Source organism: Octopus sinensis, linkage group LG24 (genome assembly GCF_006345805.1).
Source record: "Octopus sinensis linkage group LG24, ASM634580v1, whole genome shotgun sequence".
Lineage (NCBI taxonomy): Eukaryota > Metazoa > Mollusca > Cephalopoda > Octopoda > Octopodidae > Octopus > Octopus sinensis.
In genome coordinates this window covers 28,733,063-28,759,405 of record NC_043020.1, presented here as the reverse complement: position 1 = coordinate 28,759,405, position 26,343 = coordinate 28,733,063, and the positions used below count along the sequence as shown (strand labels likewise).

The window sequence follows — 26,343 nt, the reverse complement described above, 5'->3', positions numbered from 1 at the left end:
CTTTAACTAAATATCTTCTCTTTTTTCAGCTCCAGAATCTAAAGCAGACAATAAAAAGACACACCATTCTCATTGCTTTAGGCACCAACCACAGTAATTCTGAGATTGCAACCTCCTTAAATGTCACCAGGCCCTTCATGTTGAGGATCAAAAAAGAGCTCCTGGCCCCTAGCAGGAATGCACCTTCTTTGGCCAAAAAGATTATTTTGGCAGTCACACATTTTCAGAAAAATTAGATTTGTTCACCAAGTCCAGAACATCATTAACGAGAATCCGGCAAGTCAGCGAGGGTTATTGCTAATTGTTTCCATGTGTCAGAGTCAATGATTAGACATGTGCTGCACAAAGTCATCACATATAAATCCTGTATTATGAGAAGATGGCAGATCATGTCTGATAAAACCCAGGAAAACCATGAGATCTGGTTGAAGTGCTTGTGGAACCCAAGCACCCCTAGAATCCCAACATGCTCTGGTCCCTGGTTCTTCTCAGATGGGAACTTTATCCAAGATCAAAAACTGAACAAAAGGAATGACAGATGGCTCTGCACCAGCCCTGCTTAAGGCTCCACTATTATGCACATCAAGTTCCTATCATCTTTAATAGTCTTGGGGTTTGTGAACCATGTCATACGCCCTCATTTTTTCTCACAAGATCTTTGGGTCAATGCAGTAGCCTTCATTGAAACAATGGAGATGGTTGTGAAGCTTTAGATCAAGACGGTTACTCAAGGGAAGCTGTAGGTTCCAATATGACTTTGCTCCTTCTCTCCCAGCCTGGCACAACCCAGAAGTGGGTGGCTAGAAATGCTCTTAATGTTTGGCCTTCTAATTCTCCTAATTTAAAACTCCTGGACTACTACATCTGGGATATCGTTGGGAGGGAGAATAAGGAACATGCACACAATACCAAGGACTTGTTGACGTCTGCTATTGGGGACATTGGGGACAGCATGAATAAAGATCTTTTGATCAATGTGTTTAGTTGTTTCAGAAGCTGTATGAAGGCAGTAATCAAGTCTGATGGCAACTTTATTGAATTGCCTTTTACTTTGTGTATGAAATTCTTTAAAAATGTTTTCATCATCATCATCATAGTTTAACGTCCATTTTCCATGCTGGCATGGGTTGGATGGTTAGACTGAAGTCTGGAGAGCCAGTGGCTGCACCAGGCTCCAGTCTGATCTGGCAATGTTTCCACAGCTAGATGCCTTTCCTAATGCCTACCACTCTGAGAGTGTAGTGGGTGCTTATTATGTGCCACCAGCACAGGAACCAGTCAGGCAGGCCTGGCATCGATCACGTTCAGATAGTGCTGTTTACGTGCCACTGGGTACTAGCATTAGCTACATTCAGATGGTGCTTTTTACGTGCCACTGGCACAAGAGCCAGTCAGCGGGTACTGGCATCAGCCGCGTTTGGTTGGTGCTTTTTACATGCTTTTTATATATCATGTATATATATATAGTTGCCTTTTTCTGAGGCATTTCCTTTGCCTTTGTGGCAGCTTACAATGACAACTGCTGTCCTCGTCATTGGGTATAACAACTTCCTGTACTAACAATCTAAATGATAGTCTTGCATCCTGCCTACCAGATATTTTGTGCATCTCCCCACCATCCCTGATGCACTCAAAATCACAGAGAAAATAATAGCACAATTGATCCATGGCAGTATAGCTCTAGGAAAGATGTAGTTTGGCTTCTCACCTGTAACAGGTATCATGGATGCAGTCACTGTGAGGCAACTGCAGAAGAAATACATGGCTAAGCATAAGCCTCTATTTATTGCATTTGTTGACTTGGAGATGGTGTTTGACAAGCTGTCATGTTCAGTGGACTTAGTGGTCAATAAGGAAACTTGGAGCAGACGAACAGCTTGTGAGGGCTGGTCAAACTATGTACAAAGATGCAATGGATAGTGTTAGCAATAATTTCAGTCACAAATTTAATGTGAAGGTAGGCATCTGTCAAGGTTAAGATCTCCGACCTCTCCTATTCATCATAGTCTTACAAGCCATCACAGGAAGACTTGGGATAAAATGGTGAAGACTAATCTCAGAACCTTGACCCTAATGGAAGAAATGAATAACAATATGCAGTTCTAAAAAAAAACTTGCCCATCTCAGTGAATCTGAGATTCTGGAAGCACAATGTGTATCATCATCATCATCGTCATCATCATTGTTTAACATCCACCTTTCATGTGGGCATGGGTTGGACAGTTTGACAGGAGCCAGTCAGGCTACTGTGTCTGTTTTGGCAGGGTTTTTACACCAGGATGCCCTTCCTAACACAAACCACTCTGCAGAGTGGGCTGAGAGCTTTTTATGAGGGCACAGGAGTGGCTGTGTGGTAAGTAGCTTGTTTACCAACCACATGGTTCCGGGTTCAGTCCCACTGCGTGGCATCTTGGGCAAGTGTCTTCTACTATAGCCCCGGGCCGTCCAAAGCCTTGTGAGTGGATTTAGTAGACGGAAACTGAAAGAAGCCCGTCGTATATATGTATATATATGTGTGTGTGTGTGTGTGTCTGTGTTTGTCCCCCTAGCATTGCTTGACAACCGATGCTGGTGTGTTTATGTCCCCGTTACTTAGCGGTTCGGCAAAAAGAGACCGATAGAATAAGTACTGGGCTTACAAAAGAATAAGTCCCGGGGGTCGAGTTGCTCGATTAAAAAAGGCGGTGCTCCAGCATGGCCGCAGTCAAATGACTGAAACAAGTAAAAGAGTAAAAGAGAGAGTATATATGTAGAACTGGGCCACCTCAGCCAATTCCCACCTCAAGACATCACCACCCATCCTCTTTCTAACTGCAGTATTCTGCTGCCGGAGCTCAGTGAAAGTAGAACTGCGTACTTCACCAGCTTTTCTGATCCCACTTATCTTTCTTACTGCCCAGAACCATTTCACTTGATATGCATTATCCGTTCTTAATACTGCCATCTCCAGCCGCATTTTACATTGATCGTCCTCCTGAGACGCCAAACTATTGCTTTTTAAGTATGTCCAGTGATTGCATCTTTGTGTTGTTGAAGGAGACAAGAATGGCATGACTACATTCATGGAAGTCATTCAGATTTGGCATAAAATGTCTTGGTTATATGGGAATGACATTAGATGGAGGAGATTAAAGAATGAAGCCTGGTAGGGTAATATTTACATCAGGGTGACTGTTATTAGGGGAGACGGTGAGTCAGTTATTGATGTTATACAGAAGGAAGAGAATGAAAGATGAAACTGAAGTCTAAGGATAGACTAGAGTCAGTAACCATCAATTCTGCGATGCCCCACACAGTTCAGACTGACAAGGAGCCTTTCATCTAAGAGACACACTACAGCAGAAATTGAATTCACCTCAATAGACGTCATTGACTGGTTGAAATTGTCGAAATGCAAGAAATTAAAGAACAAAGAGAACAGAATTTTCTCAAGAAAACCAAGAGAAAAAATGTTTTATTTTGACACATTCTACCAGTATACGAAGTTTAAAAGTGTTTAGTTACAAAGAAATTATTCTAAAAATCTGCCGGTCAAAGCGAAAAGATTCCTTATTGTTTAATTAGGGATAAACCCCTTTTTATTAGGAAACTGAAATAGAAAAACTTGGTTGACAAGATTCATATGAGAAGATTTAAATAAAGAAAAGTTGTCACTAAGAACTTGAAGAGATTAATGCGAAATTCCTTTCGGCGGACATTCGAATTTTAAGAATATCACGGTTAAAAAAACATCAACCTCGCAAGAATTTCAACACTGCGGAAAATAAATAAAACGAAGTTTTTAGTTTCATATTTAAAAGAAAAGGCAAAAATCGGATGTTGTATGTGAGAGTGGATGTGTGTGTGTGTGTGTGTGAGAGTGGATGTGTGTGTGTGTGTGTGTGAGAGTGGATGTGTGTGTGTGTGTGAGAGTGGATGTGTGTGTGTGTGAGAGAGTGGATGTGTGTGTGTGTGAGAGAGTGGATGTGTGTGTGTGTGTGTGTGAGAACGGATGTGTGTGTGTGTGATCTGATTCGAGAGTATAAAGCTCTCCTGAGTCGAGAGGCGAGAAAGTCATTTAGCGCTTAATTTCAAATTCAAAAAATGGTCAAGATGCAAGTGGAAGAGGATCATTATTATTCCGATGACGTTTACAGATGCCTCTCTGAGGTGCATTGTATGTCAAAGAAATATGGACTCAGCGAGATGGTAAAACACTGGCAACGATGTCCTTTTTAATTTTTTTAAAATAATGTAATATTAAGGAATCACTTTTCGATTTATATGAAGCGGAATCTCTTCACAAACAACAGATGGAGGAATTCTCTCTCTGTTGTTGGTTATGAATTTTCACAAATTAAGGCGCCGAGGAGCTGGCAGACACGTTAGCACGCCGGGCGAAATGCGTAGCGGTATTTCGTCTGTCGTTACGTTCTGAGTTCAAATTCCGCCGAGGTCGACGGAATTTATCCTTTCGGGGTCGATTAAATAAGTACCAGTTGCGCACTGGTGTCGATGTAATCGACTTAATCCCTTTGTCTGTCCTTGTTTGTCCTCTCTGTGTTTAGCCCCTTGTGGGCAGTAAAGAAATATATGAATTTTCACAAATGCAGTGTACTCTCAAAATTTATTTCTTCGTAAATTTCGTAATATTAAATGTCACGAACAGTGCAGTTACCGATGTATGTATGTAACTAAATGCAATCAGTTATTATTGCTCGTAACATCATAAGTACTCCCTGTTTATGTCACCGATGACATCGCTTCAGTCGAAGGACTTATATCATAAACCGAAAAATCTTAATATTTCCTTGGTTAACCTTTGATTGCCATAACTTCCGTAAATATTCTTCGCGTAGTACAAAGAGAAAAACGTTAGAAAATTATCAAAGCGTCTGAGTTTCCTCTGTAATATAATTTCACTCCAGGTTTTCTACCTTCTCTATTAATATTGTTTCCTCGGCATGTAATATATATATATATATATGTTAGAAGTATTGGGGGTGATGTACAGATTTAATGCATATGAAAGAAAAAAGGTATCAATATGAAGAATTAATATGTGATATGTAAATAAATATATATTTTTACAACCATCCAGCATTCTGAACACCTTTTTCTTTCATATATATATATATATACACACACACACACACACACCCACTTATCCTACTCTATAGAAATACACATCTGTTAAGAAATATATAACAGTCATAGAATAATTTTTCACTCGATATATCTTTAAAATGATACGTAACTGATGCAAGTAATTACTTTTCCATATTATAAATACCAATAAAGATAAGATAGATACATATCTTTTGCGGCGACATATTTTGTAATTATTTCTGTGTTAAGATAAATCGACAAAACATTACAGGCGTGTCTAAGTCGCCAAAGGATCGATAAGTTCTGATTTTTAGTTTCTTTTTTCTATTATTATTGTTATTATTATTATTATTAATAATCAAATACGTATTTTGTATTATATTTGTTTGCCGTTTTATCAATGACTGCGTTGTTGCCCTGATTTTAAAAATAAAACCCAATAACCTAGAATGTTACCAGGACTGCTTGACCTACTTTAAGTTCGACATCGACCCCTATTGTGATTGTTGTAACAGTTTGTCTCTCTTGATATTGTAGTTAAGTCATGAAGAGCTGAAAGAAAGGCAAAGGGCACCGTTCGCCCGGAAATACCAATCCCTGGCCTTAATCGATGTCCTGCAACAGATGCGATCGACGCAGAAATCAATCAATGACGTAAGTTACTTCCAATTATTATTTACTTTTATTCTTTTACTTGTTTCAGTCATTGGACTGCGGCCATGCTGGAGCACCGCCTTTAATCGAGCAACTCGACCCCAGGACTTATTCTTTTATAAGCCCAGTACTTATTCTATCGGTCTCTTTGGCCGAACTGCTAAGTTATGGGGACATAAACACACCAGCATCGGTTGTCAAGCAATGCTAGGGGGACAAACACGTGTGTGTATATATATTATATATATATATATGTTAGAAGTATTGGGGGTGATGTACAGATTTAATGCATATGAAAGAAAAAAGGTATCAATATGAAGAATTAATATGTGATATGTAAATAAATATATATTTTTACAACCATCCAGCATTCTGAACACCTTTTTCTTTCATATATATATATATATACACACACACACACACACCCACTTATCCTACTCTATAGAAATACACATCTGTTAAGAAATATATAACAGTCATAGAATAATTTTTCACTCGATATTATCTTTAAAATGATACGTAACTGATGCAAGTAATTACTTTTCCATATTATAAATACCAATAAAGATAAGATAGATACATATCTTTTGCGGCGACATATTTTGTAATTATTTCTGTGTTAAGATAAATCGACAAAACATTACAGGCGTGTCTAAGTCGCCAAAGGATCGATAAGTTCTGATTTTTAGTTCTTTTTTCTATTATTATTGTTATTATTATTATTATTAATAATCAAATACGTATTTTGTATTATATTTGTTTGCCGTTTTATCAATGACTGCGTTGTTGCCCTGATTTTAAAAATAAAACCCAATAACCTAGAATGTTACCAGGACTGCTTGACCTACTTTAAGTTCGACATCGACCCCTATTGTGATTGTTGTAACAGTTTGTCTCTCTTGATATTGTAGTTAAGTCATGAAGAGCTGAAAGAAAGGCAAAGGGCACCGTTCGCCCGGAAATACCAATCCCTGGCCTTAATCGATGTCCTGCAACAGATGCGATCGACGCAGAAATCAATCAATGACGTAAGTTACTTCCAATTATTATTTACTTTTATTCTTTTACTTGTTTCAGTCATTGGACTGCGGCCATGCTGGAGCACCGCCTTTAATCGAGCAACTCGACCCCAGGACTTATTCTTTTATAAGCCCAGTACTTATTCTATCGGTCTCTTTGGCCGAACTGCTAAGTTATGGGGACATAAACACACCAGCATCGGTTGTCAAGCAATGCTAGGGGGACAAACACGTGTGTGTATATATATATATATATATATATACATATATACGACGGGCTTCTTTCAGTTTCCGTCTACCAAATCCACTCACAAGGCTTTGGTCGGCCCGAGGCTATAGTAGAAGACACTTGCCCAAGGTGCCACGCAGTGGGACTGAACCTGGAACCATGTGGTTGGTAAACAAGCTACTTACCACACAGCCGCTTTGTTCATAAGTTTGTTTTTGTGCCCCCTTTAACTGAGAAATTAAATTACATGGTTTTTTGCATTCATCCGGCCGAGCTTACTCAGACATTTGTAACTTGCAGACGCCATCCATTTCTGTCGTGCCTTAGTTGTGGGAGGTCTTCGGGGAGGCAACCAGGTCTCTGGTCAGTTGATCTACATATGCTGTATTCAGATGACCAGCTCCAGTATGGCCATGCTTTGGCATCCATAGCAGTAGGTCACTTGCCGGCTCTTGTTTAGCTCACTAGCAAGGTCCCACAAAGCACAAACACCTTTCCCTTATAATGGTGGAAACAAGCAGATGTGTCCATCATGGTCGAATGTGTTCTCCATATGTATAATACTGCTCTTATCATCATCATCATCGTTTAACGTCCGCTTTCCATGCTAGCATGGGTTGGACGGTTCAACTGGGGTCTGGGAAGCCAGAAGGCTGCACCAGGCTCCAGTCTGATCTGGCAATGTTTCTACGGCTGGATGCCCTTCCTAACGCCAACCACTCCGTGAGTGTAGTGGGTGCTTTTTACGTGCCACCGGCACGGGGGCCAGGCATGGCTGGCAACAGAAACGAACGGATGGTGCTTTTTATGTGCCACCGGCACGAGGCCAGTCGGGGCGGTGCTGGCAACAGCCACGTTCGGATGGTTCTCTTACATGCCACCGGCACTGGTATCACAGCTGCAATTTCCATTGATGTTGATCGATTTCGATTCCCACTTGCCTCAACAGGTCTTCACAAGCAGAGTTTTGTGTCCCAAGAAGGAAAGGTATGCATAAGTGGACTATGTTATTCCATAATAATGATGATAAATATTATTAAACCTGTTTCCATTTTTATCCCATTATCCAGTCAAGAAATACATCACTTTTTCATTTGCAGGTTCAGCTTAAGAAACAGGAAAGAATGCTTCAACATGAGGCGGAAGATATTATCTCATGCACTAAAATAGGTTGGTTTTTTTCTCTTCTGTTTTTCTATTTCAGTTCATGTTTTGTAATTTTGACGGTTTTGTTGACGTTGCCCTATACTGGGGTTTCTTCTTCTCGATGTCAGCATTATCTTTGTCAAAAACGTTAGCATTAATGACTTGTAGTATTTCATTATGCAACCATAATATGCTACAAAGTCTATTGAATGCTTTCATAAGTCAATACCATGTACTACTTCTGTGTTAGCAGTGCTATTAAATCACGTGTTTCAGTCATCTCTTCAGATTTTCTACAGAAATTATAACCGGCTCTGATTTTGTTACAATGTTTCATATCCAAAACATCAAATATAAACAAATTAGATTGAAGATGAAAAAATGGGCAATGGGCACACATGCCATATTTCGGGAGTTTTTGGTCCTTCATCAGCATGGTTTAGGTAGCCATTATAGTAACCATGTGAGACAAAGAATACACAGTTTGGTAGTTGGCAAGTAATTATTCAATAGTTGGTGTTAATAAAGCACTTCTTAGGCAACACAAACTCTTTTGTTACCATATTCCTGTTGAAATCACCACTTTTGTTTCGATTCCTTTGCAAAATAATGAAGAATTTGGTAAAATGACTCCAACCTGATGTTTGGAATCGGTTTGTAATTTTTCTGGTAAGTTCCCATTTGGATCACTTCAAATCGGAAAGTTTGTAACATAAAACCAGGGCCAATCTCAGACAGGTTTAAGTCTTAAAGTACAGAATCACAAGGATATTTCAGTGCCATCTGTATGCACCAACAGTCATATCAAAATTTATTGAATCCGTGTATCAATGCTTTCATTTGCAATGTGGACCCTATAATACCAAGACAAGAAGACACACAGACATGCATGCACACACACTTTTTCAGTTTCTGTCTACCAAATCCACAAGGCTTTGCTTAACCTAAGGTTATTGCAGAAGACACTTGCCCAAAGTGCCATGCAGTGGGACTGAACCTGGATCCTTGTGGTTGGGAAGCAAGCTTCTTACCACACAGCCACACATGCATCTACTTAAGTTTCATGTTTGGAATTGAGGTCAGTGGGAATTTTTGTAAATAACAGGAAGTGGTAACCAGCTGGTATTTAAGTCTTGTTTGTCTGCGTGATCACTTTGGTATGAGGTGGAGGTTATGTGTTTATTTTTTATGGCTTAGTAAGAAGGGTTAGGGCCTCCAAGTCTCCCTAGGAAGAAACCACAATTTATAGGTTGCTGAATTACATAGAACTACATCATCATCATCATCGTTTAACGTCTGCTTTCCATGCTAGCATGGGTTGGACGATTTTGACTGAGGTCTGGCGAACCAGATGGCTGCACCATGCTCCAATCTTGATCTGGCAGAGTTTCTACAGCTGGATGCCCTTCCTAACACCAACCACTCCGAGAGTGTAGTGAGTGCATTTACGTGCCACTGGCATGGGGCCAGTCAGGTGGTACTGGCAACGACCTCGCTTAAATCTTTTACTCATGCCACCGGCACAGGTGTCAGTAAGGCGACGCTGGTAACGATTACACTCGAATGGTTCATTTTATGTGCCACTGGCACGGAAGCCGGTTAGCTGCTCTGTCAACGATCACATTCGTATGGTGCTCTTTGCACCCTGCTAGCACGGATGCCAGTCATCGAATTTGATTTTGATTTCACTTGCCTCAACAGGTCTTCACAAGCAGAGTTTAGTGTCCAAAAAAAACTTGAGATATATCATGACAGAGACCTCATTTGAATGCTTGAAGCAGAATGGACTCTTAAGATCTGCTGCTGTAGAAAGGCTCACAGCTGCTCATTCAACAAGCTGCAGCTTCTGTTTATCCAATCCTAGTTACAAGCAACACTCTTGGTAAGATGCACATTCATTGTATTGGTAACGTGCATATCAAAATGTCGTTGCTCTTTAAATTTTCAAACATTCACTTGATAAACTGTGAAAGTTTGGAAGCCATATACTGGCTTTCAATCTGAAATATTTTTTGCTCAAAGCATCGAATGTTCTGCTCAGCAACTGAGAAAAATTAGAGAGAGCATTGGTCACAAGAACTTAACCCCTTAGCATTTAAACTAAATATTCTACTTTTTCTATGTTCAAACAGGCCAGATCTAGCCTCTCAGACCTACCCTACAATGTCATTCGAAAATTAAAGAATTATCATTGAAATTCTGATGCTACAAAATAATGCAGGATTAATTCAAAACAATGTAAATAAATAAATATGATTACTTGAAGCCTTTGACGAAGTAGAAGGGGATAGAGCATCACAGGGGGTAGAAGACAACTGGACGTTTCTAAGGGACAACCTGCTGAGAGCCACTGACCAGATCTGTGGCTGGTGCAAAGTCCCCTCTCGACCTAGAATAATGTGGTGGTGGAACAATATTGTAGACAGGGCTATTAGAGAAAAGAGACAGGCTTGGAAGGTCTGGAAAAATGGGGGTAGCAGGGAATTGTATCAGACTGCTAAAAGGGAAGCTAGGAGACAGGTTTATTTAGCCAGAGGGGAAGCAGATAAGAAAAAATTTGCCAATGTTCTGCGCCGTGAGGACCAAAGACTGGAGGTGTTTCGCGTTGCAAGACAGTGTGTGAGAGAGAATCGTGATGTGGTAGGAGAGAAGTGTGTTCGCATGGAAGATGGTTCACTTGCGCTAAATGAGGATGCAAAGAGAGAGGTTTGGAGATGTCACTATGAAAGGTTGCTGAATAAAGAAAATGAATGGGATAAAGAGAGTCTGCCGAATGTTGACCCAACAGAGGGACCAGCTATCCGAGTTGATAGTTCCGTGGTAGCTAAGGCAATTAGAAGCATGAAGACAGGGAAAGCCCCAGGCCCATCAGGAATCACTGCAGAGATGCTCAAAATGTCTGGTAGTGTCGGCTATAGCCTAGTCACCCGTATAGTTAATCAGGTGATACACAAAGGAGTCATACCCAATGACTGGTGTAGCAGCATAATAGTCAACTGCTACAAAGGTAAAGGTGGCGCCCTAGATACAAATAACTACAGAGGTATCAAGCTGTTGGATCAGGTGATGAAGGTTACGGAGAGGGTCATAGCCCAACTAATTAGAGAGAGAGTTAGTTTAGATGAGATGCTATATTCCTGGTAAGGCAGCTGCAGGAGAAATACCTAGCCAAAGATAAGCCCCTGTACCTGGCTTTTGTTGACATGGAGAAAGCCTTCGACAGGGTCCCCCGATCCCTTATCTGGTGGTCAATGAGGAAACTAGGGATAGATGAATGGTTAGTGAGAGCTGTGCGGGCCATGTATAGGGACGCTGCTAGTAGGGTGAGGGTTGGAAACGAGTACAGCGAAGAATTCCGGGTAGAGGTAGGGGTCCACCAAGGCTCAGTACTCAGCCCCCTCCTATTTATCATAGTCCTCCAGGCAATAACGGAGGAATTCAAGACAGGATGCCCTTGGGAGCTCCTCTATGCTGATGACCTTGCTCTAATTGCTGAGTCGCTATCAGAACTGGAGGAGAAGTTTCAGGTGTGGAAACAAGGATTAGAATCGAAGGGCCTCAGAGTCAATCTAGCTAAAACCAAAGTCGTAATCAGTAGGAAGGTAGACAAATCACAAACGCCTTCAGGTAGATGGCCCTGCTCGATCTGTAGAAAAGGTGTAGGTAGAAACTCTATAAGATGCACCAAGTGTAAGCTATGGACACATAAGAGGTGCAGCAATGTCAAAGGAAGGCTAACTAGGAAGATGGTTTTTGTATGTGGCAGATGCTCAGGAACAATAAACACTGAAAATGCTCTGAGACCAACTTCCGTCACTTTCCAGGGAGAAAAACTAGAAATAGTTGATAGTTTCCGTTACCTAGGTGACCAAGTCAGCAGCGGGGGCGGGTGTGCTGAAAGTGTAACTGCTAGAGTAAGAATAGCTTGGGCAAAGTTCAGAGAGCTCTTACCTCTGCTGGTGACAAAAGGCCTCTCGCACAGAGTGAAAGGCAGACTGTATGATGCGTGTGTACGAACAGCCATGCTACATGGCAGTGAAACATGGGCCGTGACTGCTGAGGATATGCGTAAGCTCGCAAGAAATGAAGCCAGTATGCTCCGATGGATGTGTAATGTCAGTACTCATACTCGGCAGAGTGTAAGTACCTTGAGAGAAAAGCTGGACCTAAGAAGCATCAGTTGTGGTGTGCAAGAGAGACGTTTGCGCTGGTATGGTCATGTGGCGAGAATGGATGAAGAAAGTTGTGTGAAAAAGTGCGACACCCTAGCGGTTGAGGGAACCTGCGGAAGAGGCAGACCCAGGAAAACCTGGGACGAGGTGGTGAAGCACGACCTTCGAACTTTAGGTCTCACTGAGGAAATGACTAGAGACTGAGACCTCTGGAAGTGTGCTGTGCGCGAGAAGACCCAGCAGGACAAGTGAGTCCATAACCCGTGGCCTTCTACATGGGATGGAGCCAGCCTACGTATGCATACCTTCCCTTCTTGGGATACAAAACTCTACTTGTGAAGACCTGTTGAGGCAAGTGAGGATCAGAATCGAAATTGATCAATGGAAATTGCAGATGTGTTACCAGTGCCAGTGGCATGTAAGAGAACCTTCCGTTTCGCGACCGTTGCCAGCGCCGCCCCGACTGGCCTCATGCCGATGGCACGTAAAAAGCACCATCCGTTCGTGTCCGTTGCCAGCCTCGCCTGGCCCTCGTGCCGGTGGCACATAAAAAGCACCATCCGTTCGTGGCCGTTTGCCAGCTCTGTCTGGCACCTGTGCGGGTGGCACGTAAAAAGCACCCACTACACTCACGGAGTGGTTGGCGTTAGGAAGGGCATCCAGCTGTAGAAACACTGCCAGATTTGACTGGGCCTGATGAAGCCTTCTGGCTTCACAGACCGCAGTAGAACCGTCCAACCCATGCTAGCATGGAAAACGGACGCTAAACGATGATGATGATGATTTGTCATGGTAGTCTGAATGTTGAAGGGTTTAAGGGGACACTGATAGAAGACATTTGGACAAGGTTCAATGGGTTCAAATTTAGAAATATTTGACTATGATGTGAGTTTTTTAACCCCCATAGTTATGCCTGCATCCTTCATCTGAATAGCTTTGAATATTTTATTGGTCTCAAACGTCATTAATTCCAACGATAATGTTGTTATTTTTTGTGTTTTTGTTTCTCGTAATTCAAAGATGCTAAAATTTTTATGTTTTATGTTCTTATATTCCATAGAGAAGAACCTCAGTGAAATCTCTTCCTTCAATGAATATTTGAAAACCATTCTTCAGAAGAAACAGTCACTTCTTACCAATCTGCAAAGACCTCTCATTGAAAATGCTATCAAACTTGAAGTGAAGTATCACAGGTATTAGTCTGTGTTGTGTTGCCTTTCGTTGTTTTTCCATACTCGTGACTTCCTGTCTCCTGTTCCACTTCTTCACATTTGATTACAAATGGGAAAAACCATCCAGCTGTCGTGATGCAATGACAAAGCCAAAACTACTTCCTGTCATTATTCTGTTGTTGTTTTAACGCTTACTTTTCCATACTCACATGAGTTGGACGGAATTTGTTGAGGTGGATTTTTTTAGTATTTTCCCCTTTTAGGGATTTATTATTATAATTGTGGGCATGGTTTGTGCCGAGCCAGTCCCATCTCTCATCCTTTAAACTTGTGCAGCGGGTGTGATGAGCTCATTAGTTATCAGGATGAAGGATTTAGATGGAGTTACCTTCCCTTGGATAAGCAACCAAAGAGCTGAAGGGTTTCATCTGCCCTGGTTCCATTAAGGGTCCTGTGAGTGACCTTGACCTTCTTCTGGAAGCGGTTCAGTGACTTGCTAATTAACCTATAGCTGGGATCCTGGCAGGGGCTATTGCTCTGGGTCAGAGTGACCTAATAATAACAGTGTCTCAGAGGTGGTCCCGCATTCCTCAAAACCAGGTCTTCATTATCAGATGCAGTTTTAAGTCAGACCCAAGACAAATAAGTAAAATATGTGTTCTGTTGTGTCTGGGGAGAGTCAATTTCTTTTTGGGTCTTATAATTTAACACACTCACTGGTAAAATTTCCACTTTTTTCTTATTCTTATTTTCCTAAACTTTTCGTTTTGTCTTGCAACCTTTTCAATAGTCTTGACTCTGTCCCTTATTTACACTGCGTTCCCTTTTGTTTGTTTGTGCGCATGTGTGTGGGTCAGTGTGTGTGTGTCTATACATGCATGCATGTACGTATGTGTGTGTGTGTGTGTTTGCATCTGTATGTATGTATATATGTATGTATGTGTGTGCATCTGTATGTACGTATCCTGCATATTTATGTGCTTGCATGTCCATGTGTCTGTATATGTATGCACCTCTGTCTCTGTGTGTCTGTGTGTGTTATGCAACTATGTACCATGTGTATTTTGATAAAATTGTGTCACAAAGGTTGTTATCCAGCTGACCCCTCTTTATCCTGAATATTTCCCTTTTTGCAGTATTTTTGTGAAAATGTTGTCCCATTCTGCAAATGTTTTGCAAAGTTTGATGAAAAACATTGAAAACATCAACTGGATAAACTTGACAAAGTTAGCAACTCCAAATAAACTGGTGAGTTCTTTCATTATTCATCTCTTTAGATATCTACAGCTGGACACTAGCTCCTTTCCCTTTCTTCCACCCTGTCACCCAGGCCCATCTCACATCATCATTCTCTCTCTCTCTCTCTCTCTCTCTCTCTCAACTCCCTCTTTGGTCACCTGCGCAAATTTTCACACTCTAGGTCAGTGGTTTTCAACCAGGGCCCACACAAGATTTTTGGTTATCCACACAATAAAATAGTGAATTGAGGACCCACAATAGTATTTTAAGGGCCTCTGAAAAAATTTTGCAGCATGGAAGGTGTTTATAAGCCATTTAAGAAACACAAAAACCGTCAGGTCGTGGTCTCAAAGCAACGAAAATATTTTGCAAATTAAATTTAAATGTTGAAGTGAATCTAACGTTTTTTGTGTGTTTCTTAAATGGCTTATAAACACCTTCCACGCTGCAATTGTTTTCATTCCAGCACACGATCTCAGATCAGGTCACTTGCTATGCAAGTACATCTCTGTAATGAGAAGTTTTTGCTTTAGGTGTATCTCGTATTGGTATGTATTGCAAGAAACAGTTGGGTTTCTTTCTCTAACATTTTACATAATTCAAACGACTCAAGTTAATGTGAGGAGAACAAAATAGGAATTTTGAAAGAAGTTTCTGTAAAACTAGTTTTTAAGCATTGAATGGTTGTTGGGGGTCTACCAGAATGAAATAGTAATCAAAGGGGTCCCTAGATAAAATGGTTGAGAACTCCTGTTTTAGGATCCTTGTGCACTTTCAGCATTTACTTGTTCCCTTCACCCATTTCTGGCCTCACTGCTATCTCTAGCACTCCTCTCCTCCTATTTTCCCCCTCTCTGGTCTACTTGTCTCAGTACTAAATCCAACCATGGACAACCATTCAGAACGTTCGGAATGGCATATGTAACAAATAATTTACCTCTAATTTTTTCAGTGGTGCAGCCCACCAAATGATGAGTCCTGCCTCATGCTGCCTGCTTCTCGTAAAAGGTTGCCCCTGCCTGCTCTTGGTAACCTCTTATGAAAAGGTTACTCTGATCAACCTTCTTGTGAAAGGTTTTACTCTCTGCCTTGTCTCGTGTACGAAACACCACCTTACTTGCATTGATGCCAGCCCTACAACTTGCACTCCTTTCAAAGGGATGAGTGAAACAAATCAGTAATTTTGGTATTGGTATCATAAAATGTGCCCAGGTGACTGCAAAGACTCGGGCTGCTTCCTGCACCATTTCCGCATAGCCTCTGCCCATTCAAAGTACCTTGGATTTCAGGACATCCCGCTGTGCTTGAGGAGACCTGTTGAGTCAGGTACATAAACATCAAAATAAATATCAATGGAAATAGTAGTTGTGATCCCTGTGCCGGTGGCATCCAGCTGTAGGAACTCTGCCAGATCAGACTGGAGCCTGGTGCAGCCTCCTGGCTTCCCAGATCCCCGATCGAACCGTCCAACCCGTGCTAGCGCGGAAAACGGACATTAAACGATGATGATGATGATGATGAAGTGCCGCCTTATAGTATTTGTTCTGGCTTTTTGTGTTCTGAGTTCAAATCCCAGTATCACCTATTTGGGTGGTAGACATAATCTGTTATCCAGAATAACACCATTACCAGACACCCCGGGGTGTCTTTAGCAGAGTCCACTTCGTTACAAACATTTTGGCCAGGACTCTGGTTTGGGGATACCGTCTGCCCTTTCTCTCTTTCCCTGCCCTTCCCACTGGTTTTGGTACCCTTAAAGGGTTATGGATTCTGCTCTTCCTTTCAGACAAATTGCTAAAATAATTTTCATTAAAAATCAATTAAACAAAAGAACGAGGAAGATTAGGATGCAATGAAGAATGGAAATATAATTTCTGGTTATCAAGCTTGCTTTGTGACCAGGTAGTCTCAGGTTCAATCCTATTGCGCTGCACCTTGAGTAAGTGTCCTCTTATCATAGTCACTGGCTGAATTTGATAGAATGGAAACTGTATGGAAGCTCCTCATTTGTGCTTGTTTGTCCACTCCACTGCTTGACAACCAGTGTTGGTTTGTTTACATCCATGTAATTTTGTGGCCCGGCAAAAGAGACCGATAGAATATAGTACCAGACTGAGGTTGATTTGTTTGACTAAAATTCTTCAAGGTGGTCCCTTAGTATGGCTGCAGTCCAATGACTGAAAAATGTAAAAGAGAAGGAGGAGAACTATCACTGCTGTAGTATTATCCTCAGTCGTTTTAGGTGATGCCCAAACACTGCCATTACATCTTTGTAGATTGATCACTGAGATCAATAAAATTAACGACTTGCATACATAGATGCATGCGTGTGTGTGTGTGTGACTGACTCACAGATCCTGTCTTTATTATTATAACAGATTATTAAACAAGTGTTATTGAATTGAAACAAGCTCTTGCTCAGCCAGGTTTGCATTCTGGTTCTGATTCTTGGCTGAACTTATTTTAATTCCCCTAATTAATTAAGCTTAATACCATACAATGCCATCTCCTCCCTTCTATAAATATGACACATCTATATATGTAACTATATATATGAATCATCATCATCATCGTTTAACGTCCGCTTTCCATGCTAGCATGGGTTGGACGATTTTGACTGAGTGCTGGTGAACCTGATGGCTGCACCAGGCTCCAATCTGATCTGGCAGAGTTTCTACAGCTGGATGCCCTTCCTAAAGCCAACCACTCCGAGAGTGTAGTGGGTGCTTTTTACATGCCACCGGCACAGGTGCCAGTAAGGCGACATTGGTAATGATCACGCTCGAATGGTGTCCTTTTACGTGCCACCAGCACAGGGCCAGTCAGGCGGTACTGGCAATGACCTCGCTCGAATCTTTTTACACATGCCACCGCACAGGTGCCAGTGAAGCAACACTGGTAACGATCCCGCTTGAATGGTGCCCTTTTACGTGCCACCAGCACAGAGCCAGTTGGCTGCTCTGGCAATGATCACGCTCAGATGGTGCTCTTGGCACCCTACTGGCAGGGGCACAAGTGCCAGTAAGGCGACATTGGTAATGATCACGCTCGAATGGTGTCCTTTTACATGCCACCGGCACGGGGCCAGTCACGCGGTACTGGCAACAACCTCGCTCGAATCCTTTTACACATGCCACCGGCACAGGTGCCAGTAAGGCGACATTGGTAATGATCACGCTCGAATGGTGTCCTTTTACGTGCCACCAGCACAGGGCCAGTCAGGCGGTACTGGCAATGACCTCGCTCGAATCTTTTTACACATGCCACCGCACAGGTGCCAGTGAAGCAACACTGGTAACGATCCCGCTTGAATGGTGCCCTTTTACGTGCCACCAGCACAGAGCCAGTTGGCTGCTCTGGCAATGATCACGCTCAGATGGTGCTCTTGGCACCCTACTGGCAGGGGCACAAGTGCCAGTAAGGCGACGCTGGTAACGATCACCTTACTGGCACTTACACAAACCATATGTAAATTATAACATTGATTATTTTTGTTGATGCAGTAAATTCTTAGTTGGTGGTGGTCACCAAGACTAACATGCTCGTTCTTTCTCTTTTCAGCCTGAAATCGTTGATTATATTGAGACCAACTTGGCCCAAGTCAACACAAATTATCACTTGATGTGCCAGATCAAAGCTCGTTTGAATCTATTACAGAATCCATAGAAACAAATCCCAAATATTTTCTCCTTTTAAAAGAGGTTTTAGATTTATCTTCTGCTTGGTTATCTTTCGGCTTAACTGTAATTTTTGGAGCAGCAAAAATTTCTTTAATTTGAAATATTCACCAGAGACTTTATTCAAATTTATTTCTTTAAAATATACAATTTATATATATTTATTAACTTCTTGGCAAGCATGGTTCTTCAAATTCATTGAGGAAATCGCAAAATATAATTTCCTTTTGTCCCATGCAACCTTAATAAACAGCTACGGAACAATATTTAAAACCTAGATATTGGGTAACAATATTTTTAAGTGATGCAGAAAATCCAAAATGCAGGTTATGCAATATTTTAAATACATGTTCTTCAGTGAGTTCTGGTCTGTAAGACTATATTAGAATGTCCCCTTTTAGAGGGTTTTTTTTTCCCCGGGACTGTAAGTCTCTATGTTGAAGCATAGCCTTCAGGACTGACTCTTCCCTTTTTCATGTTGTCTTGATATAAGGGGATCTCTCCTAAACACCTAATCTATTTATCATCAGCTCACCTTTGAGATTTGATGTGGAATATACTACATAACTATACTATATGACTCTACTCTTGTCCTTTTAAGTGGCTGGTGATGCTTCACATGATGTGGGCCGAATCTTGTGAGTCAATGCATTTGTGTAAAAATTAAATTATAAAATTAAAGCAACACCCTGTCTTCACTTCCTCTTCTTGCTAAAAGCTTTTCTGATGGTTATCTGGTTATAGTTCTTTCCAAAGCAATCATGAGTTAATGATTGCTTAATTGATAGTTAAGAGGCCGGTTGTCTCTCAGAAAACTTCTGTTTACGTAACACACAAAATAGAACTTTTTTTTATTTGTTTCCATCCTTTCACGATTGACAAAATATAAAACCAATCAAATACTAAGGTAGGGCTGGTAATGTAATTACCAAATATTTCCCCTCAAAATTATTGGTCTTGTACCAAAATTAGGCATTATTAGTCTTACTCTTCATTGTTTGTTTTTTTTCTCATTAGCTGTGGTGTTTCTGCTTTCCTTAAATATTCTCTTTAGAATTGTCAGAATTTCCTACATGTTACAGTTGTCGTGTTTCATATTCTTTTCTTGTTTTTCGCTTCCCGTATTTTGACTTTATAGTATTGCTTCTTACAAAAGTGTTATTATCTAAGTTAATAAAGTTCTATGTCGTGCATTCTAATATATTTATTACCTGTCTTTATTTAATTTTTTGTCAAATAATTAAACCTGATCTGAGTGAATTTCTCCCAGGTCTTTAATCTTTGTTCTTTAGTTTCTGTTTTTAGTTCTGTATCTTTTTGTTAGTGGCTCTTGCTATTATCTACGTTATCGGTCATGCCGTTTTATATATAATTCTTTTCTTCTCATTTATGTCCCATCATTGACTTCATTAAGTATTTCTTCTAATTAAATTATTCATCTAGTGAAAGTGTTATTAATTTGTTAAGTTAATAAAGTTCTGTATTGTACATTCTAATAAATTATCAACTGTCATTATTTAATTTTTTTGTCAAATAATTAAAATGTGATCTGAGTTAATTTCTCGTCTATTTAATCTTTGTGGTTTTTTGTTTTTTAGCTGTGTTTTACCTTAATTTAACATCTTTGTTTTTAATGTTTTAATGTCATTATTTAAATGTTCTTAATTAGAATATGTCTACTTTTACTCGTTTCTGTTTTAATGTGTTTTATTAGTTATAAGTAATCTAGTTTTACTATTTACCTAACAAACGTTTTAGTGATAATAATTATATTTCCTTTCATGCTCTTTTTAAAAATTTCTCTACTGTGGCTTCATTAATTAACTGTACTCTACTAATTAGCAAAATGTTCTGCTGTCATTTTTCAGTACTTCTCTTGAGTTCTCTGCCTCTTAACTTCAAACGAGCCAGCAATTAGCAGTTTCTTTCTTACTTAAAGCTGTGAAATATATTCAGATACAGGTATCGTCAATTTTTCGTTGCTTGAAGAGGAAGCTGTACAAGGCAGCTAAGGACATCGTTTACTTAGAAGAAAGCATGAAACGCTCTCACTGTATACACTTCATCCAATGGTTTTCAATGATTGAACAGTCGCGAACGTGTCACCATTCATTCAACATGATATTCTCTGTATTGAAACCTCTAAGAAATGTGTAGGATATCCACAAAAGCCAAAAAACCAGTTCAAAATCTATAAGTTTATAAGCATCAGTCCATGGCTTTGCAATTATGTATTTTATAAGTCATCATCATCGTTTGGCATCCGTGTGCCATACTGGCATGGGTTGGATAGTTCGACAGGAACTGATTTGTCCGGGCCCCAATGCTTGCTTTGGCATGGTTTTTTTTGGGGGTGTGGGGGGGCTAGATACTCTATCTAATGCTAATCACTTTACAGCATGGGCTGGGTGCTTTTTTTTTTTCTTGTGCCCCCTGCACTATTGAAACTGCCATAAGGTTTGTAGCAGGACCACAAGCCCTGGCGTGGGTGGTGGGGTGAGGTCAGCTTCGTGCTTGGAATTACTATGCGGGTGGTAGGGTGTAGGGTGGCGAGCTGGCAGAAACGTTAGCACGCCGGGCGAAATGCCAAGCGGTATTTCGTCTGCCACTGCGTTCTGAGTTCAAATTCCGCCGAGGTCGACTTTGCCTTTCATCCTTTCGGGATCGATAAATTAAGTACCAATTACGCACTGGGGTCGATGTAATCGACTTAATGCCTATGTCTGTCCTTGTTTGTCCCCTCTATGTTTAGCCCCTTGTGGGTAATAAAGAAACAGGTAGGGTGCAGAGCAGGTCTCTGCAGAGGGATCTGCATAAACATTTAGTCCATAATTGTTAATCTGACAAAATACTGGGCAATTCAAGATGGAAACCTTCATGCGAGTGTTGTAATGAAGATATTGCAAAAATACAGAGATTACACGAAAGATTGACTCTTCAAGTTTCTATTCACAGTCAAAACTGTTCAGTGTGGGCAGCCTTTGTCACACAGCAGACGTCTGCAAGATGGTTTATTTCTTGTCAAACCTGTACCAGCATGGCCTGATCAGTTGAGTCGGCCATCTCACCTGTCTGCTGCTTTAACTGCTGCAATTCCTGTGAAAGTGGTGGTTATGAACACTTTGTCGTTTAGATACCCTCAAAGGGAAAAAGTTGCAAGGGACCTTTTGTTGGTGGGGAGACCATCAATGGCAAATCAGTCTCCTCATCATGGCCAATCTAGTGTTCTGGAAGATGTTGATTGAGATAATTGCATACGTGTCTCTGCCAGTGTAACAGGGCCCTGACCTGCTGCATAATGAAGTCAGGTACCTCTTCAAACTGGGGCAACAACCAAATGGACAGCATGTCGAGGTAGGTGTACCCCGTGAGGTGGACCTTTCAATTTAAATTACTCTGTATGTTTTATTGAACTAATGATGACAGACTAAATGTTTATTCACTTGCAGGCTTCTCTTTGAGTTCTTTATTCTAAGTGGCCAGGGAGAGGTTCTTTAAACAGAATATATATACTTACATACATACATATATTGCTAAGACCCCTTCGGTCATGACTGACCATGGGATTGCACCTAGAAAGTTACCCTCCCAGGCACAAGTCTGGGCAAGGTTGTTTGTGGAAGAACCTTCAGTCGCCCATGCATACCGGCCTCCCCCTCTCCACGCCACCAGTGTTGTCCAAGGGAAAGGCAAAGGGGCCGATACAGCTTGGCACCTGTGTTGTCACAACTCATTTCTACAGCTGAGTGAATTAGAGCAACGTGAAATAAAGTGTCTTGCTCAAGAACACAACACGCAGCCCAGAACAGGATTCGAACTCACAACCTCATGATCGTAAGCTCGACGCTCTAACCACTGAACCATACACCTTCACATGTATATATATATATATAATGTTCCTGTGTAGATTTGTAACCTTGGGCTAATTAATGCATTGTGAGTGGATTTGGTAGAGGGATGCTATAAGGAAGCCTGTTGTATATGTGTGTGTATTTAAGCTGAATGCTTGCAGTCTGTGCTATGCATGAAAGAACTGAGCTAAAAACGGTGTCCTTTGTTGACATTCCCTGTCAAAAAATCCCTTGCTTGAAAAACATTTAAGGGTTCAGAACAGGAAGGATGTATGGCTGCAAAACCAGTGTCCTGATGATGGTGTGTATTCAGCTAACCCATGCTAGCATGGAAAAACGAACATGAAGGAAACAAAAGAAAATATACTGAAGAATATGCAAACACCTAGACACCCGAACTCCCTCATAGGGTCTGCTCTGCAATGAAACCCAGTCATCTGGTCCAGAAAACAAACCTGCAGACTCCTACAACATCAATTTCCTCTCAGCCCCGAATCCAACTGGAATGTCTGTTCTTGGAATCAAGTCTACTGACCAGTAATGGGGAGTCATCCTACCTTTCTCTTACTTAAGCCCTTCACTCCCTGTGGGGCCAGAGGCCATCAATGCCTTTTTCTCACTGTTCTTGACCCTGGACCATCTTTTCTGCTTCTTCACCTCGGTTCCAGTATTCTGCCTCCAGCTATTTTTAGGGCATCCTTTCTTCTCCACCCCTTGTAGATTCTGGGTCAGAGCCTGACCTGGAATGCAGGGATTTGGTTTCCTTAGGGTGTTGACTGTGTCATGAGTTTCCTTGAAGGAAGATCTTCCTCTCTCTAGTCTTGTTTGGATTGAATTGTCATCGATGCTTCTTCCAAACTTCTCTAAGTTTGCTTCTTTATGTAGGGATGTTGGCACTATCCTTATTAATCTTCTTATAACACCACTGGATAATATCATCGTCGTTTAACATCTGCTTTCCATGCTAGCATGGGTTGGACGGTTTGACCAGGGTCTGGGAAGCCAGGAGGCTGCACCAGGCTCCAGTCTGATCTGGTAGTGTTTCTACAGATAGATGCCCTTCCTACCGCCAACCGCTCCATGAGTGTAGTGGGTGCTTTTTACGTGTCACCGGCACAGGTGCCAGGGGAGGCTGGCAGCAGCCACAATCAGTTGGTGCTTTTTTACGTGCCGGCTGTTGGAATCAATTATAATTTTTTTTGTTTTGTTTTTTTTTTAATTGAAGAACAAAATCAGGGAAATGAGTTTTCTGAAGAAGGTTTATAGACAGATCTTATAATAATGTTGCTCAAATCCACAGCTGAGAACTTCATTTATGATTTTATGGTGACTTCCGTTATGGGGCCACATTCAAGCTCTCACTACTGCATGGACAATCAGGAAGCACAACCACTAAAACCCTATCATGTTTGTTTTCTCGGGTGGTCATCTGGGTATTTCTATATCTCATGTGAGCAGGGGACATTGCGAGGCATCTTGCTGTGATACTCACCCAAGGTGTTTTGGTGGGGTGGGTATTAAAAAGTATTGATTGAAACAATCCTTATATGGAAAATTCCTGTCTTGTCTCTTTTTCCAGTTGAAAAGCTTCGTGTGAGAAATCTTTCTCTTTCACAAATATCTTCAAAGAATGAAAATATTGATTTGTGTGTTTATTTTGTTTTTAATCTTTATTGTTTCATACCATCCAGCATTCAGCCGAACATTTGACTAACAAAACTATGTGAGCTGAGAGCTTGTGTAAATATTGTAAATCTTTGACAAATAAAATACAATTTAATGTTAAAAAAATAAAAACCCTCAGATTTGACAATGTCCAAAGAGATGGATGAGAAATAAAGAGAATTTGAATGTATGAGGAATATGTTTGTTTTCCATTGTCTTTGATCATTTGACTGTGCTTTGAACAATGTGTATTTTAATTGTTGTTAGTTAAACACAAAATCGTTTCCTGTTAAGGATATCAAAAGACAAAAGTTTGTGAGGAAAATCACAAGGCATTGTTTAATTCCTCCCTAATAGTAATAGTCACTTATTTATTGATTCAAGACCACATTTTTTTGGTGAAGATATTGGGAAATAAGGTTAGCCCAGTGTTTTTACTGACATTTTATTGATTCTAAAAAGGACGAAAGGGAAGTTCAGTCGGAGTAGAGTTTTAATAAAAATTGAGAAGAGATGCAGATAAATAATGGCAGAACATATAGAATTGTCTCACTGTTACTTCTGCCATTTCTTGAAAAAGTTGGCACCGGCAGGATTTGAATCCAGAATGGGGGACAAAATTAGATGCTGTTTCTTCCACTTCACCAGCTTAATGATCCTTTCTGCTATAGGTTCAAGGTCTGAAATTTTGGGAGGGGGTGGGGGCTAGTTAATTGCATTGACTCCCACCCCCAGGGCTCGACCAGTATTTACTTTATTGATCAAAAAAAAAAGATGAAAGGCAAACTCACCTGCGGCAGAATGTAAAGCCAGGTGAAATGCTGTTGAGCATTTTATCCAGTTTTCTAATGATTCTGCCAGCACCCTACCTTTTACCATCCGAATAATGGTGATTTCTCAGATTAGCTCAAGACCACACATTTTGGGCACTAAGTTAAAACCATATTTGTCAGTGGAAGACAGATTCAACCTAAACCTATTTCTTTACTACCCACAAGGGGCTAAACACAGAGAGGACAGACAAACGGATTAAGTTGATTACATCGACCCCAGTGCGTAACTGGTACTTAATTTATCGACCCCGAAAGGATGAAAGGCAAAGTCGACCTTGGCGGAATTTGAACTCAGAACGTAACGGCAGACGAAATGCCGCTAAGCATTTTACCCAGCATGTCTCTATATACCAATAACATTTATCACAATGCCAGGCCCTGCCTGTAAATTATGTTGAACTTGACATGGTTATATAAGATCCTCAACCATTTTATAGTTTAAAGATGAACCCTTGGTCATAAAGTCCCTCTTTGCTTTGGGTAGAAAAGAAAGTTTTATTTGGGATGATCTATTTTATTGTTAAAAAAAGAAGGAACTGAAATCCTAGGAACGGTCAAATTGGGCTGGAAACTTAGCTGTAGTTCCATCTCTCTATGGTTTAGGTTAAAAGTAGTGAGCTGGCAGAAACGTTAGCATGTTGGGCGAAATGCTTAGTAGTATTTCGTCTGCCACTATGTTCTGAGTTCAAATTCAAAGAAAGGAAAATTATTTTGATACAAACTCTATTTTGCCTCTCATTAATAAAGAGGGACAAAAGACAATTTCATTAATATCTGGTGGCGAGGGGGAGTATCAGTCAAGTAGTAGGGGTGGCACTGAACTTGACTAACTGCCTCTCCTCAAAACTGCTGGCTTTATGCATGCCAGGACCAATTCATCTTTCGTCCTTTCATTTTTGATAAAATAAAGTACTAATCAAGTACTGGGGGTCACTGCAGTCAACTGACCCCTCTCTTCTCAAAAACTGTTGGCTTTGTACCTATATTAGAAACAATCATAAAAAGTGCCACTCCAGAGTAAGGACGGCCATTTATAACATTAACTAATATAATCAACATTTATGCTTTAGATATTTATAAACATTTGGCACCACATCCTGTGCCAGTGTCATGTAAAAGAGCACCACGTGAAAAGCACCCAACGCACTATAAAGTGGGTGGGGCGTTAAGAAGGGCATCCTGCCGTAGAAGCCCTGCCAAAACAGACGACTGGAGCCTGGGCGGCTCTCTCAAAACGTTCAACCTCCACCAGCAAAGAAAACGGGCGTTAAATGACGATGATGGTGGTGGATTTTCATTTGCAAGTTGATGGCTTCAAAACCCACTGTGGATAGGAGGAGAATTGTAGAGTTAGCATTCTAAACAAGATTAGACATTGTGCTTAATACTTAGGGAAGAGAAACGGCATAGAAGGAGGCGGAGTGAAGAGATAAGAGACAAATAGGGTTAGATAGAGGAGGTAGCATATATTAACTTTTAGTTAATAACTACAGATCAGTTATTTTCGAACTATGAGATAGAACCGTCAGAACGTCAGACAAGAAAGAAAGAACTAACAATATTTAGTTATGGACTTTTGTTTTCCAAGTTTCAAATCG

General features: G+C 40.8%; 1 protein-coding gene across 2 annotated transcripts; it reads left to right on the top strand.

Annotated features, from left to right (window-relative positions):
* Nucleotides 1–3,998: 3,998 nt before the first annotated feature.
* On the top strand, nt 3,999–20,300 carry LOC115223881. Of its 2 annotated transcripts, XM_036512795.1 has the most exons (6): nt 3,999–4,188; nt 5,626–5,742; nt 8,091–8,160; nt 13,369–13,501; nt 14,617–14,728; nt 18,281–20,300. In XM_036512795.1, exons 1-6 carry the CDS (start codon nt 4,084–4,086, stop codon nt 18,383–18,385), a joined length of 642 nt encoding a protein of 213 aa, XP_036368688.1. In that variant the 5' UTR covers nt 3,999–4,083; the 3' UTR covers nt 18,386–20,300. The 2 variants fall into 2 exon arrangements, with proteins under 2 accessions (XP_036368688.1, XP_029650452.1); XM_029794592.2 differs by lacking the exons at nt 3,999–4,188; nt 5,626–5,742 and adding an exon at nt 6,566–6,770.
* The last annotated feature ends 6,043 nt before the right edge of the window (nt 20,301–26,343 follow it).